Source organism: Podarcis gaigeae (assembly GCF_964106915.1).
Source record: "Podarcis gaigeae genome assembly, chromosome: 6".
In the NCBI taxonomy this organism is placed as follows: domain Eukaryota; kingdom Metazoa; phylum Chordata; class Lepidosauria; order Squamata; family Lacertidae; genus Podarcis; species Podarcis gaigeae.
This window is the reverse complement of record NC_139682.1, coordinates 89690524-89711128: the sequence shown is the minus strand read 5'-3', so window position 1 is coordinate 89711128 and position 20605 is coordinate 89690524. Positions and strand designations below refer to the sequence as shown.

Below are 20605 nucleotides of genomic sequence, written 5' to 3'. Positions count from 1 at the left end.
ACACAGCTAACTTACATATTACAGTGGTGCCTTGGTTCTCAAACTTAATCCATTCCGGGTTCAAAAACCAAGGCGTGGCTTCCGGTTGGCTTCCAGACCTTCCTGCACACAAACAGAAGCTGCGTCGGACATTCGGCTTCCAAAAAACATTCGAAAACCAGAGCACTTACTTGGGAGCCAATTTGTTTGACAACTAAGCCGTTCGAGAACCAAGGTACCACTGTAGTTGTTCCTAAGGGCTGCATCTAACTAAGTTCTACTCAGAGTGAAACCATTAAAACTAGTGGACCTAAATAATCACGCAACATTATATACAATCCTAATACTTTGCCAGGACTTGAAGGTTGAACAGCAGCTATGCTGCCAACATTATATATGGCATAGCGTCAGATATGACATAACAAAGGATGCACCATTGTGCATTCCAATTCTGAGCGGAATCGGACTGAACAAAAACCTATTCAAGAATACTTCCAAGTTTAAAGCTGCTTAAATAATCCAGACACTGCTGCCAGAAGGTCAAGTACACAGCACTGTCTCTCCTCACTGACAACTCCTGGTTAATGGCTCTAGCCAAGTTTCTTTAATAATAATAATAATAATAATTTTTATTATTTATATCCTGCCCATCTGGCTGGGTCTCCCCAGCCACTCTGGGCGGCTCCCAACAGACTATTAAAAACACAATAAAACATCAAAAATTAAAAGCTTGCCTAAACAGGGCTGCTTTCAGATGTCTTCTAGTAGTCAGGTACAGTGGTACCTCGAGTTAAGTACTTAATTCGTTCCGGAGGTCCGTTCTTAACCTGAAACTGTTTTTAACCTGAAGCACCACTTTAGCTACTGGGGCCTCCCGCTACTGCCGTGCCGCCAGAGCCCGATTTCTGTTCTGATCCTGAAACAAAGTTCTTAACCTGAAGCACTATTTCTGGGTTAGCGGAGTCTGTAACTTGAAGTGTATGTAACCTGAAGCGTACGTAACCTGAGGTACCACTGTAGTTGTTTATTTCCTTGACATCTGATGGGAGGGTTTTCCACAGGGCGGGCGCCACTACCGAGAAGGCCCTGTGCATGACTACAGAGTACAGGTGATTTTGTCATGGAAACTATTAGCTGGAAATGCTTCCAGAATGCAGGAACATGCAGATGTCCCATGTGGTGATTGAACCTACAACTTTGGTGTTATCAGCACAACGCTCCAACCAACTGAGCTAACAATGATGTGTGGGATTGACTTGCTTTCTGTGCTGTGCCCATAGCTATCCGACATCCTAGGAATGTGCTGTGTAATTTTAAAGAAGTTATTCAAACTCCTACGAACATGTCAATGCATGCTACAGATGGCAGCTAGCCTCACCACCACCCCACTTCATGCCAAACTACCATTCCCAGGGTGCCTTGGGAAGAGGAAATGACTATTCAATCAGTTTAAGTGTGTAGAATGGACAAGCCCTCTGAGAATCCTAAAATCAGTTGGAACACTCCTAAATAGCATCGTGAATACCATCTATTGTATACAGAGTGAATTCATCTGGTCATTGACACAGTTTTCTCTCTTGCTGCGGTAAAGTCATATAAAGATGTGTTGTGCTGACCATTTTACGCTGGGGCATCATGAGGTTACTGTTAAGTTGTGGGTGAACATATCAGACGACACAGCGATTCTTCAAACAGCTCTTGTTTATTCACAGGCCAGAACAGAACTGAACTGAAGGGTTCAGCCAACCTGCTTATGTAGAGCTCCACTACAACGCAACAGTAACAACTTTCTGTAACCATCCAATCACTGAACGTCACTTTCAATCCCTTATTTGCATATGCGGACCTGAGTGAAAACTATCTACAGTATCCCCCTGCTGGCCCAGGGTAAGAACTTCAGTACATAACACCTACAATTTGGTTTTTGTGGTTAGCTGTCACTTGACCTCCAGATCCCTGATTTGCCAAACTCCTCAAAGCACCCAGTGTGTTTGAACACAATTGTGACTTGATTAACGAGAGGGAGGTAATTGCTTCACTGTGTGAGAAAAACATTTATTAGAATCTATTTTTAGAAGTATATTAAAGTCAATGTTCTGCAGAATAAGAAAGCTCTATAAGTCCCTACCTACCACATACAGATACACTTCCTCTTGAAGGCCAAGTCATGTAAATTCCCTGTTTCAATTTATTAAACAAAAACTTGCTGTAGCAGGCACGCTGCTTCCAAGTACAACATATCCAGATCTACAACTAGAAAAACAAATAGCAATCCAAAAGCTCATGATCAAGATGTCCGAAAAGTTCACATGCGTGGGACAATAAAGCAGTCAAACTCTGACTGCATAAACCAAAATTCCATTTTAAAAAAACCACGATATTCATATTTTTTTCTGAGTCATACTGCAAGGCAGCTGATGGAATACTGTGTATATTGGGAAGTCCAAGAGAATGTTTACGACTAGGGCAGATGATTTAGATTACCAAAATTAACAACATGTGACTTTTTTGATTCAGCAAATTCAGTCATGAGAGCTTGCGAAATAGCTATTGTCCGCAGCGACAACGTGGAACCTGAAAGTCCCCCAAAATGTTCCAAGTTTACAGTCCCTTCATAACACCTTTGTCATGCTTTTCTTAGGAATGGCTTTAATACAGGAAACCCAAAATGAAACTGTGTCTTCCGCCCAAGTGGTGGAATGGTGCCCAATTGTGAATGCAATTGCTCAGAGTAAGCAAATCAGCAGAGCTAATTCAGAAATCCCCAAATGGTGTTTCAGGCATGTTGCTGCGCCAGGAAAGAACTGCTAGAGTGCCACAAGAAGCTGGTTAGCTAAATGTGCACCAGAAACACCCCTTCCACATTGGAGGCTGACCACTGCATCTCTGCATGTAGACTTTTCTGAACTGAGCAACCATCAGGGACAGCCTCTTTCCATATGAACCTACCCAGACCCTGAGATCATCTTCTGAGGCCCTCCTTCGTGTGCCTCCTCCTAGAGACGCCCGAAGGGTGGCAACACAAGAACGGGGCCTTCTCTACAGTGGCTCCCTGTCTGTGGAATGCTCTCCCCAAGAAAGTTCACCTGGCTCCTTCATTATACACCTTTAGGCACCAGGCAAAAATGTTCCTTTTTCACCAGGCCTTTGGTTGATCTAATTTACATCCTATGCCCTTTTAAAATGTGTCTCTTGGGGGGGGGCATTATTGGGTTGTTGTTTGATTATATATATTGCGGTTTTTATGTTGATCTTTTCTGTGAACTGCCCTGAGACCTCTGGGTATAGGGCGGTATATAAATTCAATAAATAAATAAATAGTATTTTCATTGTATAATGAAGTTAAGAATCAAAGTACAGTCGGACCTTGGTTCGCGAACGGAATGCATTCCGGGAGTCCAGTCGACTCCTGGAACCATTCGAAAACCAAGGCATGGCTTCCCATTGGCTGCAGGAGTGTCCTGCAGCCAATCGGAAGCCGCGCCAGACGTTCAGCTTCTGAAAATCGTTTGAAAACCGGAACACTCACTTCCGGGTTTCGATCGTTCGGGAGCCAGTTTGTTCGGGAGCCAAGGCATTTGAGGTCCAAGGTACGACTGAGAGGATTAAACCCCTTCTCTGTCCATGCTACAGCTCCAGTTACCCACACCACCAGAGCTACTATTTGCAAGGTTTTGATTAAAGTCACTGGAGAGTTATTCATGCAGCATTTACTTTGGCCTCAAGCAATACTTTATAGCTGGGCATTGTTCAAGATCAGTATTTTTGAAGAACACTGTGTCTCTGTTCCATTGGGCTTCGCAGAGCTAACAAACTCTCTTTGAACAGAAATTAAATAAAGGGACACTTCTTAAACAACCGTTTGTGACAGTTCAGATGCCATGCTTGCCCATAGCTGGAAAGAAGCAGTATCTAAAAATCTACCCATATTTCTGCAGTGAGCCAGTAAATACAGAGTGTTGGGAGCTGAGCCAAGAAGACCTGAGTTCAAATCTCTGCTCACTAATGAAATTGACTGGACGGCCTTGAGCAAATCTCTGCATCTAACTTACCTCAGAGTGTTGTTGTAAAGATAAAATGGAATCGCTCCATCTATGTTATCCCGAACTCACTGAAGGAAGGACAGGATACAAATGTAATAAATACATGAATAGAAATATTGAGTTTCTTCTTCCACACTTTTCATCTTTAGAGTCAGCTTCATCGATGAAACATTTAGCAGGAAATGTTCAGTTCAAAACTGAGGCCGCTAAATGAAAGTTCACAGCCCATCAATACCTGCACAGAACTGCCATGAAGATTAAACTCCACTCATTCCTACCTCGTTAACTTGCTTTTTGTCCAAGTGAAAAACCTGGCCGGAACTTGTTGATGCAATTTCTTCATAGACCTTGTAACCAATATGTCCTCTATCATCACAGTCTCCTGTCAGAACAAACACAACCTATATGGTTTGGGGGGGGGGGGGAAGAAACAAGGATATTTAAACAGCCCTCGTACGCAAAAGAATGGAAAAAGCAAAGCATCAGAAATCAATTAGTGAAGGAATTATACATTATGTCATTAAAGGGATACGCTTTATTTAATATTTTCAGTCTTAAGTAATTAGCGTAATGACTTTCAGGAGAACAATACCATATTGGCAAGCAGGAATGATAGGCCACATTATTTCATAACATTCATTAGTGCCTCGGGTAATTACAAGTTTTATTAGTCGTAGCATAACTCTTTTTTTTAAAAAAAAAGCAAAAATAGCTGCTGAACGTGCCAGATTCCAGTTAAATGGAGAGGTAAAAACTTGGAAGCTGTTACTTATTTGCTTTTTTATCTCCTACCCGACTGCAGACTTCAGTTCTGCAGACCTTCCAGGGGTAGTTTTGTCCCTGCTCAATAACCAGAACAGCTGGTGGGACAAGCTCATGGGGACCAGGCAAGAACTTTAGCCCTTTGGGGCAACTGGGACCTGCAGTAAAATTTTACCTTGCAGAATGTTCCTGTTTAGTATTCCAGTCAGCTGTGCCTCCTGCAGGATACTCCATTACATTCCCCACCCAACCCAGTTATCAGAGCTACTGAACGTGATGGGGCCCTTTATATGTCCAGCTGTCCTTTGTCAACAAACTGTCGCTGTTGAATATATGCTATATGGTAATTTATGGACCTAATAGGGATCTATTAGGCGCTGTGGATTAAACCACAGAGCCTAGGGCTTGCTGATCAGAAGGTCGGCGGTTTGAATCCCCACAACGGGGTGAGCTCCCGTTGCTCAGTCCCTGCTCCTGCCAACCTAGCAGTTCGAAAGCACGTCAAAGTGCAAGTAGATAAATAGGTACTGCTCCAGCGGGAAGGTAAATGGCGTTTCCGTGCTCTGCTCTGGTTCGCCAGATGCGGCTTAGTCATGCTGGCCACATGACCCAGAAGCTGTACGCCGGCTCCCTCGGCCAATAAAGCGAGATGAGCGCCGTAACCCCAGAATCGGCCATGACTGGACCTAATGGTCAGGGGTCCCTTTACCTTTAATAGGTATCTAAAGTCATTTGCAAATGTTGCCCTGCAACCAGTCCATGCAAAATGTAGGCACCCTAGATATAGAAAAGAGGAAACCAGTGATATTTTAGGGAGCAGGCTAGCAGACGGGGCCCATTATTTACATCATAGGAGCCTACACAACATAAAACACCGTTGCTGTATGTAGGTTTTATTTTATTTGTTTTTTATCTTATATTTTGGAAATGTACATCCAGGGTTTTTTTTGTTTAGCTCATATGTAAATCTGGCACTGCCGGTTACCATGGCGTAGCGTGGGGGGTGCAGGGGGGGCCGGCCGCACCGGGCGCAACATCTGGGGGTTAGGGTTAGGGGGCGCAAATCCACGGGTTAGGGGGCGCAAATTACTTGCCTTGCCCCGGGTGCTGACAACCCACGCTACGCCACTGGCCGGTTATCAGTGGTTTTCTGATCATTCTTCCTCAGGTTTGTTTCAGATGTCCCCTCCCTGTCCCTATAGAATTTTGGGGGGGGGGTGCCACCAGATTGTCTGCCCGTCTGCAAGCTTCTGTGCTCTGTTGCACCTGTTGACCCTCATAGGAACATAGGAAACTGCATTGATCTGAATCAGACCAGGGGCTCATTTAGTTCAGCATCGTCTATGCCGATTGACAATGGCTCTCAAAGATTTCAAACAAAGTTCTGTTTCAAGGCACCAGGAGTTGAGAACATGCCCTGTAGGCTACATAACCACTGGCATTCACACCTGAACATCGGAAACGGAGGGAACGTTAGCCAAGGTGGGTGTCAGGGAACTGCCATCAGCTCAGAGGCGAGAGGTGGAAGGGCAGTTGTGTTACAGGGAGCCTCCGAAGATCTTGCGAAGTAGTTCTTCCTCTGGCAAGGAGGGAAGCCACACCTCCAGTGGGGAGGGGGTGCAAGGATCAGAAGAGGCTAGAGAGAGCCTCAACACCAAGCCTGAGCAAAGCGGAGGGGAGGCGGGAATGCCAGCACCCATTCTGTGCAGTAGTCTTTGGCGCAGAGAGGGGAGGAGAAGGTTGGGGGAGTCACACAGCTGTTATGCTGGGGAAGGTATAAGGACTGCCCACTCCCAGATTCTGCTAGCGACTGAGCAGACATGGACTTGCGACCCTCTGCACTGTAAATAATCTGTACAGATAATAAAGCCTGGAAAAGACTTGTTGGAGTCTTGCCTGTTTGCTCCCACATCAGCACCTGACAGTGGGGAAAGCTGATATTTTGCTAATACCTGTCTAGAATATCATACACATTAATAAAACTGTGCATGACCTCTGATGAGTTTCTTTTACCCATCTCAATATTGTATGGACCTACTTATTATTTGCTGAAACCTCCAACTTGTATAATTCAATCCTAAACACAATTACCTAAAAGTAAAAGGTAAAGGTAAAGGACCCCTGGACGGTTAAGTCCAGTCAAAGGTGACTATGGGGTTGTGATACTCATCTTGCTTTCAGGCCAAGGGAGCCAGCTTTTTTCCACAGACAGCTTTCCAGGTCATGTGGTCAGCAGGACTAAACCCGTTCTGGCGCAACAGGACACTGTGACGGAAACCAGAGCACACAGAAAAGCTGTTTACCTTCCCACCACAGTGGTATCTATTTATCTACTTGCACTGGTGTGCTTTTGAACTGCTAGGTTGGCAGGAATTGGGGTAGTGCAACGGGAGCTCACCCCATCGTGGGGATTCGAACCACCGACCTTCTGATTGGCAAGCCCAAGAAGCTCAGTGGTTTAGACCACAGCGCCACCCGCATCCCTTACCTAAAAGTAAGTCCCGTTGAATCTAATAAAACTGACTTCCACATGGGATCAAGCTGTCATTTGCATATTTTATGCAAGATGGTATTTGACCATAATCAATAGGAACACCTTTCATTTTTTTTTAAAGAAAGAGACTTAAAATAATAACAACAATAATTAAAAATGGGAGTTTGAAATAATCATAATTGGAATTTGTTTCCTACCTGTGACTGCTTTTGCTGAATCAGTTGCAAGACCTCATGCGTCAGCTTGTAGTCTTTGGATCGTGCATCAGTAAAAACATAGATGAATGAACCCGGGAGAGAAATTTCAAGAGCAATCTTGATTGCGCCAATACTCATCTCTGGACAGTCGCCGCCCCCCTGTTTATAATCGGGAAACAGGGAAATAGTGTAAGCTTTTAAAAACAAAAACCAGTGCTAAAGTTTAAAAAGTCACAAAAATTCTGAATTCATTTAACCTCCCCATTTTTAGATATAGGGGTCAATCATGAAAAACGTTACTGTTTTTGTGAAGTATCTCCTTAAGTAGCCATTCAGCGGTGTAAGTAAATCTTGATGAATGTAATAAAAAGAAACCAGAGTCCTTTCTGTTGGGGATAATTCAGATGGAAATTCCCAGATGTCAAAAAAGGTTATTTATGTATGCAACAACTGCAGCCCGTATTTCATTAGCCCCAAAATGGAAAACGAGCAAGGTCCTAACTAAAGAATGGCAACTTAAGCTGATGGAATATGCATCGTTTAGAGAAGATTGGAAAATATTTATTGAATATATGGGCAGGAAATTGTGTACACTTGGAAACGTTGGCAGCATTAAGATAAATTCAACAGTGAAAATAAATTTTGATGGATATAATACAGTGGTACCTCGGGTTAAGTACTTAATTCGTTCCGGAGGTCCGTTCTTAACCTGAAACTGTTCTTAACCTGAAGCACCACTTTAGCTAAAGGGGTCTCCTGCTGCTGTGCCGCCAGAGCACGATTTCTGTTCTCATCCTGAAGCAAAGTTCTTAACCTGAAGCACTATTTCTGGGTTTGAGGAGTCTGTAACCTGAAGCGTATGTAACCTAAAGCGTATGTAACCTAAGGTACCACTGTAATGGAATACTGCATGGTTTAGTTTATGTAAAATATTCAGGGATTTATGTTATGCAAAATGAACCATGGAAGGAGAAGGAGGGAAGTCGTTGGTATTTTTAGGTTTTTGAAATGAATATTCTAAATTGTAAAAACAGAAAATTTAAGAAAAAATTATATTTAAAAAAACAAAACTAAGTATATTCCCCAGATGTCTACTTCTTTATTATTTAGGGATCAGTTAAATCCTATTCTGTTTTCTCATCTCCTTGGCCAGTTATATTACAAAAGCGTTTTAAATTGATGATGTTACTGCAGTTGCCACTGTGTTTTGTTTTCTGTTCATTGTTTTGCTTTACGTCCTTTAAATATTATTTAAAGCTGCCTTGAAGAGGAGTTAGAAAAGAAGGAAGTAAATTTGAACACTATATGAAAACTAGTTGTTAGCTAAGCATAAAATAGCACTGACCTGCTCTTTAAAAATGTAACTTCAGACTAGAATGGAAGGCCAAGAAGAAAAATTAGATCAAATGGAAAGAAAATGAAGAAAGAGCATTTTAAAGGGAAAACAAAACCTGTAATTCACATGAACTGGCAGTATTTGTTTGTCTTTGGGGACAAATCAGAATAGCGTTGTTGTCCATCCGTCTCCTATTGCTGTATGTAAACATTGCCTTGGAAAAGTTACTGTGCTGCCATGAATTTGGCTGTTGTGTACAATGTCATGTTTTATTTCTGAAAAGCCTCCTTCTGCTGTGTCCTCTTTCTGGTTACCCAGAAAAAGGGTTTATAGAAAGTACCGACAAAAGAACTTAAGACTAACAGTTATAAACTTATTCACATTCACCTATTTAGTATAGCAAAACTGCACCTTGCACACAATTAAAAAGATAAAGGTAAAGGACCCCTGACAGTTAAGTCCAGCCGCAAACGACTCTGGGATTGCGTGCTCATCTTGCTTTACAGGCCGAGGGAGCCGACATTTGTCCACAGACAGTTTTTCTGGGTCATGTGGCCAACATGACTAAGCCGCTTCTGGCGAAACCAGAGCAGCACACGGAAACGCCGTTTACCTTCCCGTCGCAGTGGTACCTATTTATCTACTTGCACTGGTGTGCTTTCAGAGTACTAGTGTGTTTTCGGAGTACTAGGTTGGGAGGGTGACGGGCGAATTTCACCCCCCCCCCAGTGATGACACTTGGGGCATGCCGCCCCCTTCCTCCGCCCCTGCTATGGGGGCAGCAGTAGGATGGGGAATTGTTTGGAGCCAGTTGAAGGAACTTTGTGGCAGTGGAGATCTGCTTTAACAAGGTCACCACCCAATTTCTACTGAGGTCCCTTGCAACACAGCCCCCTCCGCTCATGAAAGTCCCTGCCCACAATGTCCCTAGAGCAGCTTTTGGGGGGCTGCAGAGGAGAATGCCCTAATCTGAACACCAAACTGACTTGCATCTGTAGGGCAGGTGTGCCCATTCAGCGCACGTTCATCTGGAATCCCAAACTGGCTTGTATATATTCTTCTCTTTCTCAAACAGAGTTTTTTGGAACGCTAGATTTCTGCCATGATCTCGTCAGCTCTCCTCCCCTCCCCCCCCGACACACAGAGTACATGTTTTCTTCTTGCGTGTTATCCCTAAACGACCCTATTCAACAGGTCTGTCAAATTCAGTCACTTTGACTTCTGCAGCAAAGATCATTCAAAAACCGCCTTTGGAAATTTGTTCCACTGCTTCGGTATTCTTACAATATTAAATTATGGCATTAATTCTTCTTCTCTTTAGCTAATGAAAAGCATGTTCACCCGCCCCCCCTTTCCTGTGGGAGGAATCTGTCTCGTCGCCATGAAAGTTCTGCTGTTGTGCTTTTCTTTTAAGCTATGTTTTTCTTTTGTTCTCCTCCACCTCAACTTCCAATAACTCTGAGGAAGGGAGGCCATACAATTGGCTCTTCAAGCAAAAGATCTGAATGACTTCTCAAAGGTTGCCTGCAGACAACTTGTTTATTGAGAATCCCTAATGATTTGTTTGCACAAAGTTTGTGAGGAAGCTAGACAACAGCAGCTGCTTATTGAACATTCATTTATTCAAGTAATTGCTATCCCACATTTTCTAGTGCATTTCCCCATCACTCGCCTTCCTGCAAAAAGTCCGGGGTGTGTGTGTAATGTATGAGCACAAAATCTACTGTAATTGTACAACCTGAATTTGCTGGTATGTGATTGAATCCCAACCGAAAACAGCAACAAACTGAAAACACCTTAAGCTTCATTTTATAATTTATCATAGTGTGGCTAAATGGAATGTCAATAGCAATAATTAAATTACATGCAACGTCCCACTTTCCTAATGCTCGCTATGTGGAAATTCACTTCTCCAGATACAATGAATTAATACCCAAGCATTGCTTGGGCTGAAAGAGTCCTTGCTGCCGTTGTTGCATACCATAAACAATTTTTGGTCTTTCTTTTGAATTTCCTCACCTACTATTCCCAATAGGAATGCTTCAGGTTTTTTAACAAATGTATTTTTATACATTTTCTTTAATTCATTATATATCATTTCCCAGAAAGCTTTTACCTCACCGCATGTCCACCACATATGATAGAAATCCCCTCCTCCCTTTTCTTTGCATTTCTAACATTCCTTATTTTTTGTTAGCTTAGTTGGTGTCAGATGCCATCTATACATCATTTTCATCACATTTTCTTTCAATGCACTACAGGCAGTGAATTTAATTCCTTCATTCCATAACCTTTCCTATGTTTTTAATTGAATATTATAACCAAAATCTTTAGCCCATTGTAACATAACCTCTTTAAATTCTTCATCTTTAGTATGCCATTCTAATAGTAATTTATACATTTTTGTTAATATTTTCCTCTTATCACCCAGCAACTCTATCTCCAGCTTGGATCTTCTCGTTTCAAAGCCCATTTTCTTTTTACCCTCCTTAAACACATCATTTACTTGATGGTATTGCGACCAATCTGTAATTAAACCCCCCGTTATTGTTTTGGGGCTGGGATAGAGTTGCAGGGGAATTGAACCAGAGTTGAACCCTTCCCATTCTACAATTCTATGATTCTGAGTGGGCTTAGCTTTGTTTTCCACCCAAAGCAATTGTGGCAAGGCGACAAGACACTCACCTGAACGTATAGCTCCCTGAGTTCATACTGGAATTTCTTGGGATCCGTGGTAATTGTTACAGGACCAATTTCTGAAAGGGGGAAAGAAAAAAAAGCAAATTGCATTTTACAGGAAATCTACAGGGAATCAACAGCTTTGCAATCGCAGAATCTGACATGAGAAACAAGGTCATTTACTGATTGATTGATTGATTGATTGATTGATTGATTTTTGAATGACAACATGCCAAACATCCTCTTTGTGTAATGCGGTCCCTTTTGGGCAGCTCTGCAAGAACATTTCCCCAACTGTGAGAAAATATGTACAAACAGTACTACAAGTTACACACACACACACACACACACACACGTTCCACACACACACACACAAAAACACTACTTCCTTTTGCCCAGCCAAATCCCTGAAAAGCAAAACACCGTTCCCTACAATCCCTTATTTTGCTTAGAAGCAGCCTCAGATACCTCAGGCTACACACCATGACCCTCCAAGAAATAGCTGGCAAAGATCCCATAAGGTCAAGAATTCTCTGTTTGGATGGAGGTTTGTGGGAAACAGTATTTTTAAACAAAAAACTACAGATAAAACATGGATCAGTAGGACTTGCATTAACTCTGACAAAGAAAACAATGATATTGTTGGGGTTTGGATGATTTCTGCTAGTTAAAAGGAAGTATACAAATATTGGTCTATTTACTGTTAAAGGTAAAGGTACCCCTGCCCGTACGGGCCAGTCTTGACAGACTCTGGGGTTGTGCGCCCATCTCACTTAAGAGGCCAGGGGCCAGCGCTGTCCGGAGACACTTCCGGGTCACGTGGCCAGCGTGACATCGCTGCTCTGGCGAGCCAGAGCCGCACACGGAAACGCCGTTTACCTTCCCGCTGGTAAGCGGTCCCTATTTATCTACTTGCACCCGGAGGTGCTTTCGAACTGCTAGGTTGGCAGGCGCTGGGACCGAGCAGCGGGAGCGCACCCCACCGCAGGTATTCGAACCGCCGACCTTTCAATCGGCAAGTCCTAGGCGCTGAGGCTTTAACCCACAGCGCCACCTGCGTCCCCTATTTACTGTTAAGTAAGTAGATTTCTGCGTTCATACATTCAGTTTCCCAGGGAAATTAATTCAGATAAGGAACCACTAAGTGCCTGTTTTGACCATTTTTTTTCTTATATATTTACAACGGAAATGGGGGGTGGGGGTGGTAAGGACTATAGTAAGGAAAAGAGCTGCTTCTGTGATTCTAAGTATTATCAAAGGTTCAGTAATTTCAGTGGATCTGCTCTGAGCAGACTTGGATTCAAATTCTCTATTCAGACTCGGTATTTGTATATATGGTATATTGCAGCATGGTTCACTCCTTCTACATATTTAGCTTCACAACAACCCTAGGAGGTATGTTAGGTTAACTAAGGTCACCCAGTAAGTTTCAGGAGTTAGCAGAGATTTCAATTTAGGTCTCTCCACACCTAGTCCAACATTATTGCACCACATACCATACCAAACTATACAGCTCACATATCCAAGTGCCAAGCACCATATAAGAAGGGGTCCTGAGGCAGATTTGGCAATAGAAAAAAGCATGCCACATGAGTAAACATTTTGCAAAATATAGTGAAAGACCAGCACCACTGGTGACATTTGCCATGTTTGGTTTGTCTTCCTTGAGGTTCTATCAAACCCCAATCTCATATACTAGGGTTACCTGCCTTTTCTTTTAAAAACATCACTGGCGTCTCTTCCAAACACCTCAAGCCCTGAATTAAAGGGGGCAGCAGGAGTGAGTAATATTCAGTGGTGTTGAGGTAACATTGTCCCTGTGGCACCAGTCTAACGCAACAGAAAGGGGTGGTAGGACTGACTATCATTTCGGATTACAGGTGGGAAATACCACCAAAATCTCCCTTGAAGTAGAAAGCTAGCACACCAGGGAGAAATATTCTAGACCTATCCTTTTCTAATTTTCTGCTTGCGGGGTGGGTTTTTTTTAAAAAAAAAGTTGGAAAGCACTAATGAAAGAGATGACACATATACTGTATCATAAGAAGTTGTGGAGAAACATCTAAATTACAGATAAACATTTCTGAGACCCTACAGCATAAAATGAAAAGTTAGGCTGAAGTTACCAGTGCATTTACTAAAGACCTTTCTTTCCATACATGATTACAATATATCATGAAACATGGTACAACTACGAGTCAGAAGTATCGCACTTTATTATATAGTTTCAACACAAAAGAACAAATATCAAACTTAGCTCTGGAATTTTCAAAACTACTTTGAAAGCACATTGAATTGATGACATATGGAAAGGATTTTTTCCCCCTAAGCCATGCTTGCATGTTACTGAACAAGGCCGTGTCTTCCTAAACTGGAAAACCACAAAATTGTACGTAGTTAACACAACCAAGATGGTGTTTAGGCCGGTCCCTAAGCAACTGACCAAACACTACAACACAAAACTCTCTGCCAACAGATTTGACAGGCCATAAGAATGTTGATACCTCCCACCCAAAAATAAATTTGAAACCAACACCCCTCCGTGATAAACAAACAGGAAATGATCTGAATAAATAAATCTATATCTCAGTAAACTGACAACAATAACACACACTTTGAAGCATCTCAGTACATTTTGTGTAGATGAAAGTTTCCACAACAGTTTGACAGCAATTATCCTGTTTTTCGTTTGTTTTTTAATTGTGACTTCATAATGTAACTCACAAATGCTGTTGTGGCATTTGCGAGTGTTTGGAAACGACTCTTTGCTAATAAACATAACGAGGCACAAGACATCAACAAAATAAATTTCACATGAAGTGGAAGATTTAAGGAACTAACACAACAATATGACTGTGGTTTCCTTGGCATTTATTCTGGGGTTTTAACTTGATGATGATTTTATATTTTGAAATATTGTTTTGTGTTGGGACTTTCTAGCTGCCTTGCGTTCACTGGAAAGTAAATGAACTATAACTTTTCCAAATACACAGAATGAGACATCTGTTCATCCCTTCAAGGCATTTGCAATGCCTAAACAGCAGCATTTGAAAGGTGTTAGCTCAAAGCAGGAGGAAAGAGAAGATACACCAACTGTCTTTTCCTTGTGTCTGAAGTAGAGAATTGCCAGTGTTTTGGGGAATTTTACTTTTTGGCCAGTTGTTGGGTGGGTGGGAAACACAATATGCCCCCCAAAAAACATACAGGAGAAGGAGAAAATATCCAAAGTTTTGGGGTTCGTACTTAACCGTATAAGGTGGCCAACGGTTCTTCCTTCCTCTCCCCCTTGCTTTTTCAACTTAAAAATCCCCACACCATTTGCAACAGCACAAGGCTCTCTCCGAAGTTTCCTGCTGGCTGTGTTTCCTCAAATTCCTTGCGAGTGACACCATATCATTAAGCATCGCATCGCTCCCAAGGCATTCCGGGAAGTGGGGCTGGCAGGAAGCAGTATGTGGCTCTCTCCACGGTATCCCATCAGCCACACTTCCTGCTGAGACCCAGTAAGATAGATGGAAACCCCCTCCCAAACCTTTTGGAGAAAACCCCTCCCATGAACGCAAGGTTAAGCAGCAAAAGATCGGCTCCATTTTCGCAGCGGGGTGGGGGGGGGGAGAATATTTGTAAGAAACACAGATATTTCAGTCCAGCCTTTGTCACTCAGCACAAAATCCTTCAGACTAAGGCATAAAGCATAACAATAAGGTATCAGCCTAACCCTGGTGAATGCCTCCATCAGTAAAGGTAAAGGGACCCATGGCAATTAAGTCCAGTCGCGGACGACTCTGGGGTTGCGGCGCTCATCTCACTTTACAGGCCGAAGGAGCTGGCGTTTGTCTGCAGACAGTTTTTCCAGGTCATGTGGCCAGCATGACTAAGCCGTTTCTGGCGAAACCGTTTACCTTCCTGCTGGAGCAGTACCTATTTATCTACTTGGACTTGGACGTGCTTTTGAACTGCTAGGTTGGCAGGAGCAGGGAATGAACAACAGGAGCTCACCCCGTCGCAGCGATTCGAACCACCAACCTTTCGATCAGCAAGCCCAAGCGGCACAGCGCCACCTGTGTCCCTGCCTCCATCAGTAACTGGTGCCCAAATTCACATCACAGCGAATATTTCAAATTTAGGCTGCAATCCTAAACACTCTTCTATGGTGTGTAAGGTCCATTGAAGACAGTGAGTCTTACTTCTGAGTAATACTGCGGGAGGCAGTGGAAAACAGGAGGGCCTGGTGTGCTCTGGTCCATGGGGTCACGAAGAGTCCGACACGACTAAATGACTAAACAACAACAATACTGCATCTAGTAGATCACACTGTTAATAAATACATTCTCTCTCACACACATACATATTTGAGCATTCATAAAATTCCATCTGATATTGTAAGCATTCACAAAATAGTAGATTTTTTAGCATACTTTACTGAACACGCAACCCCATTTTGAAGTATTTACCATTTAGAACCCTAAATACACACACACAGTATCTAAAGATGTGTACACATCATAAGTAAACCACTCCCCCAAATAACCGCCCAGTAAGATGGGATGTTGAGTAAGTGAGAGAAAGAAAATGACAACCAGGTGGGAAGGGGTCGAACTGAGAAACTGCTCTAAATTGCTTTAAATGTTCAAGAACTAGTCAGAGAAGATTATTGTTTTACTTTTTGCACATGAAGTAATAATTTATAGAAGAGCCAAAGAACCTTTGGCTCTTCAGATGTTTCTGGACTACAACTCCCATCATCCTTAACCACTGACTACTATGCTGCCTTGAACAGATGGAAACTAGAGTCCGACAACATCTGGAGGGCCAAAGGTTCTCCAACCTTGCCTTATCAGCATGGTCTCTGATCACAGATGTTAGCATTTGGGGAGGGACGCTTAAACTACTTCCAGACAAAGCTTCTGTTAATGCATGCACACCCACAGATATAGCACAACATTTTGCAAGTTTGTCAGTCCTCTTACACTGGGAGCCCATGTTAACAGGACTGGAGCCACTGCGAAACAAGAGGAAGGGATCCCCATGCTTGAGAAACCCCAAGGTTTGCAGAAGGACAATTAATATATATACTTAAAAGGAACAAGAATATGACTTTTAGAAGACGTCTGCAGGCAGCCCTGTTTTGGGAAGTTTTTAATGTTTGATGTTTTATCGTGTTTTTCTTATTCTGTTGGGAGCTGCCCAGAGTGGCTGGGGAAACCCAGCCAGTTGGGGGCATAGCTGTCAACTTACCGATTTGAAAATAAGGGATCAGCAGCCAAAATAAGGGATTTTCGGAGCACAGGTATGTTCAGCTTCTGGGCCCCTCAGAGCCAAAGGCAGAAAGCCCAGCCAGCAGCCAAACAAAGCCTCAAGTGGTGGTTCTGGTTCTTTAGTATTTCTGGCTGTCAATCAATAAATGGCAACATTAACTTCTTCCCAACAACAAGGGAAGCCCCAATCGCATCAGTGGCCAACGATCAGTTAGCCCGCCCCCAACTTTGGAGTGCCCTGGCGGCCCCCACCGCAACACGTGCTCTCCATGAAGGAGAACACGCTTTCCCACAGTGCAGCAACCCGGCAAAGGGGATGCAGCAAGGAAAACCACCGTCACCTCTCCGCTGGGAAGCGCTGAGCAAAGGCGAGTCCCCACACAACGCGGCTGATTTGACTGGCACAAGGCATGCAAGCTCCACCCCCCAGTTGTTCTTAGACTTCTTATTGGGTGAGCAACACAGCCAAGCAACACAGTTGGAGCCTCCCTCCTCCCTGGTTGGCAGGGAGGGAGGGAGAGGAGCTGCTTCCTTTGAAACCTGGGAAATTTAAGGGACGTCATCAATAAGGGACAGCAGCGGGACACGGCGCTGGGATAAGGGACTTTCCCGCCAAATAAGGGACGGTTGACAGCTACGGCTGGGGGGCGGGGTATAAATAATAATTTTATTATTATTATTATTATTAACATTAATATAAACATCCTAGAAAAAGCAGCTTGACGAGCACTGGGCATTCTCAGTGGCCTCCAGGAGCTATGGAATACTGTAACTTGGAAAATAAAATGGAATTGCCTGACTGAGCCCCTTATAGCCTTTAATTATCCAGGGGGAAGGCCACAACTGGTTGGTTGCGACAATGAATAGAAATTCCGTTTTAGAGGTTACAGGAGAGAACAGAGCTGCAAGTCTCACTTGCTTTTGGTATAAATGTAAAACGACACATCTACCAATCCTTATAGATTTTACTGCATACATAAGGCAAACCTTAACGTTCCAGAGCAAGGAATTCAGTATTCCTTAACAGACCCCTTCAGGGGGGAAATAAACTCTGCTTCACATTTTTGGCTGATTACATCATCAACATGCTCCGCAGCAAATGCCATGAAAACCCACCAGCGTCCCAAGAGACTGTAACTAAGCTGCAGAGGCATAACATCTCTAATTCAGTGGGAGAAACTCCCAGCTCGGCCCCTGCAACCTCCCCTTTGCCCCCTTGTGGTTTTCTAACACCACTTCCCAAACATCTCAGCAAGTCCAGGCTCCCTTCTGCTGTTTCCTAAAAGTTTTGTAATTAACCAGGGCCACCACAAAAAAGGGACACGGGTGGTGCTGTGGGTTAAACCACAGAGCCCAGGACTTGCCGATCAGAAGGTCGGCAGTTCGAATCCCCGCGACAGGGTGAGCTCCCTTTGCTCAGGCCCTGCTCCTGCCAACCTAGCAGTTCGAAAGCACGTCAAAGTGCAAGTAGATAAATAGGTACCGCTCCGGCGAGAAGGTAAACAGTGTTTCCGTGCGCTGTTCTGGTTTGCCAGAAGCATCTTAGTCCTGCTGGCCACATGACCCGGAAGCTGTACGCCGGATCCCTCGGCCAATAAAGCGAGATGAGCGCCGCAACCCCAGAGTCGGCCACGACTGGACCTAATGGTCAGGGGTCCCTTTACCTTTACCTTACCACAAAAAAACGCAAGTGGTAGATCACCAGGATCAGAAACACTAAAGCATGTTGTCCCTAATAGAGAGCACGTGATCGGTGGGGTCTAGCAGGCCACCCCACTGTTGCTGGGCGGATCTGTTTGGATGGCCACAGGCAGTCACTGGGCAATTGAGTTTCTGGGGAGATTTTCATGTTGCCAATTTGGAGGTGGGACACAAAGGTTTTAAATACAGGTCATGCACGTATGGAAGTGAGAGCTGGACCATAAAGAAGGCTGATTGCCGAAGAATGGATGCTTTTAAATTATGGTGCTGGAGGAGAATCTTGAGAGTCCGCTGGACTGCAAGAAGACCAAACCTATCCATTCTTAAGGAAATCAGCCCTGAGTGCTCACTGGAAGGACAGATCCTGAAGCTGAGACCCCAATACTTTGGCCACCTCATGAGAAGAGAAGATTCCCTGGAAAAGACCCTGATGTTGGGAAAGATTGAGGGCACAAGGAGAAGGGGACGACAGAGGACGAGATGGTTGGACAGTGTTCTCAAAGCTACCAGCATGAGTTTGACCAAACTGCGGGAGGCAGTGGAAGACAGAAGTGCCTGGCGTGCTCTGGTCCATGGGGTCACGAAGAGTTGGACACGACTAAACGACTAAACAACAACATGCAGCTTTGGACTTTCTCTTTTGCTGCGTGCACCGGACTTTCTCTTTTTGGACTTTGGACTTTCTCTTTTTGCTGCGTGCACCCTCCCTGAAATGAGGGTTATTTTCGCTATACCTGTCATGGGGCCGCCTGCTTTGGGGGCAGGGGCCTGGTAGGAATTTTGTCCATTTGGCTGATTGGCTGGTGCCATTTGGGTTTTGCCTACTGCGTAGCAAATCGTCACAACTTGTAAGGTTTGCAGTTAGGCATTGGTTAAAAAATCGGTTGGTGGAAGGGGAAAGTGCCTACCCCTCCAAAGGTGTGGCTGCAAGGGAATTCCGTTAAAGGAATCTGGGGGGTTGCCATACCTTCGTCCAAATCCCTGGCATTGGGTTTGGGCCGCGCAAGCCCCTGGGAGCATGCGGGGAGAGGTGAGGGTCTGTTACCCAGTTTCATTGATCCCCAATATTGTTTTCCCTGACTGGCTTCTGCTGGAATCCGGAAGTCAGTACTGTCCCTGGGGCATGGACAGACAGTCGTAACCAATCCCTAAGCAACACTCACATTGTGTATTTAAATCAACTTGTGGCCAAAATTCTGCCAAAAACCTTAAACAAAAATTTCTGTGTGAAGTGTGAGTTAATTTGGGGTGGCTTGGGGACCTCGACACGCAACAAGCTCAAAACCAACAAGGTCCACCTCTAACCTGCAGAACGCTCACAAACACTAGGCCACTACTTGCAAAGTCGAAGGTTTGCAACCCTGGAGACCATGCATAACCACCTCGTCACCATTCTGCTCTTAAGTGTCTCCTCCGTAAGTTCCACGGCATTGTGTCAGATGGTCATTCGCCTGTCAGACATGGAGCTGAGCCCCGCCCCTTTCGGCACCCATTGCAAAATATCAAAACACACCATTTCCTCCTCCCTCGTCAAAGCTGCCCACTTGCCTGCTCCCCTCTCATGCAGCTCCTGGGCTTAGCAACTACTACGCACCATCCTGGCTGCTTTTTGTTTTGACTTTGCTTCTCTTAGGACACCCCAAGGCTTCAGAGCCACTGCCACTTTTTTCTTTTTGGTCTGAGGCTACAACCATCAGATGGTTACAACTGGGGGATGTTTACCAAGGTTTAGATCATGGGTAGGCAAACTAAGGCCCGGGGGCCCAATCGCCTTCTAAATCCGGCCCACGGACAGTCTAGGAATCATGAGCAGAATGTGTCCTTTTATTTAAAATGCATCTCTGGGTTATTTGTGGGGGCTGCCTGGTATTTTTACATGAGTAGAATGTGCGCTTTTATTTAAAACACATCTCTGGAATATTTGTGGGGCGTAGGAATTGGTTCATTTTATTTTATTTTATTTTCAAAATATAGTCCGGCCCCCCACAAGGTCTGAGGGACAGTGGACTGTCTGAAAAGGTTTGCTGACCCCTGGTTTAAATTCTAAATTCCCTGTCCACCTCTGTACAGCAGTACCTCAGGTTAAGAACTAAATTCGTTCTGGAGGTCTGTTCTTAACCTGAAATTGTTCTTAACCTGAAGCACCACTTTAGCTA

General features: G+C 44.0%; 1 protein-coding gene across 1 annotated transcript in view; it reads right to left on the bottom strand.

Annotated features, from left to right (window-relative positions):
* HMCN1 (hemicentin 1) overlaps positions 1 to 20605 on the bottom strand; it is a 302952-nt gene that overhangs the window by 242788 nt on the left and 39559 nt on the right. The window contains exons 2-4 of the mRNA XM_083743631.1: positions 11497 to 11567; positions 7476 to 7634; positions 4301 to 4423 (exon numbers count right to left, since the gene is read on the bottom strand). Of these exons, the coding sequence (XP_083599757.1) occupies positions 4301 to 4423; positions 7476 to 7634; positions 11497 to 11567 (353 nt within the window). The remainder of the gene's footprint in view (positions 1 to 4300; positions 4424 to 7475; positions 7635 to 11496; positions 11568 to 20605) is intronic.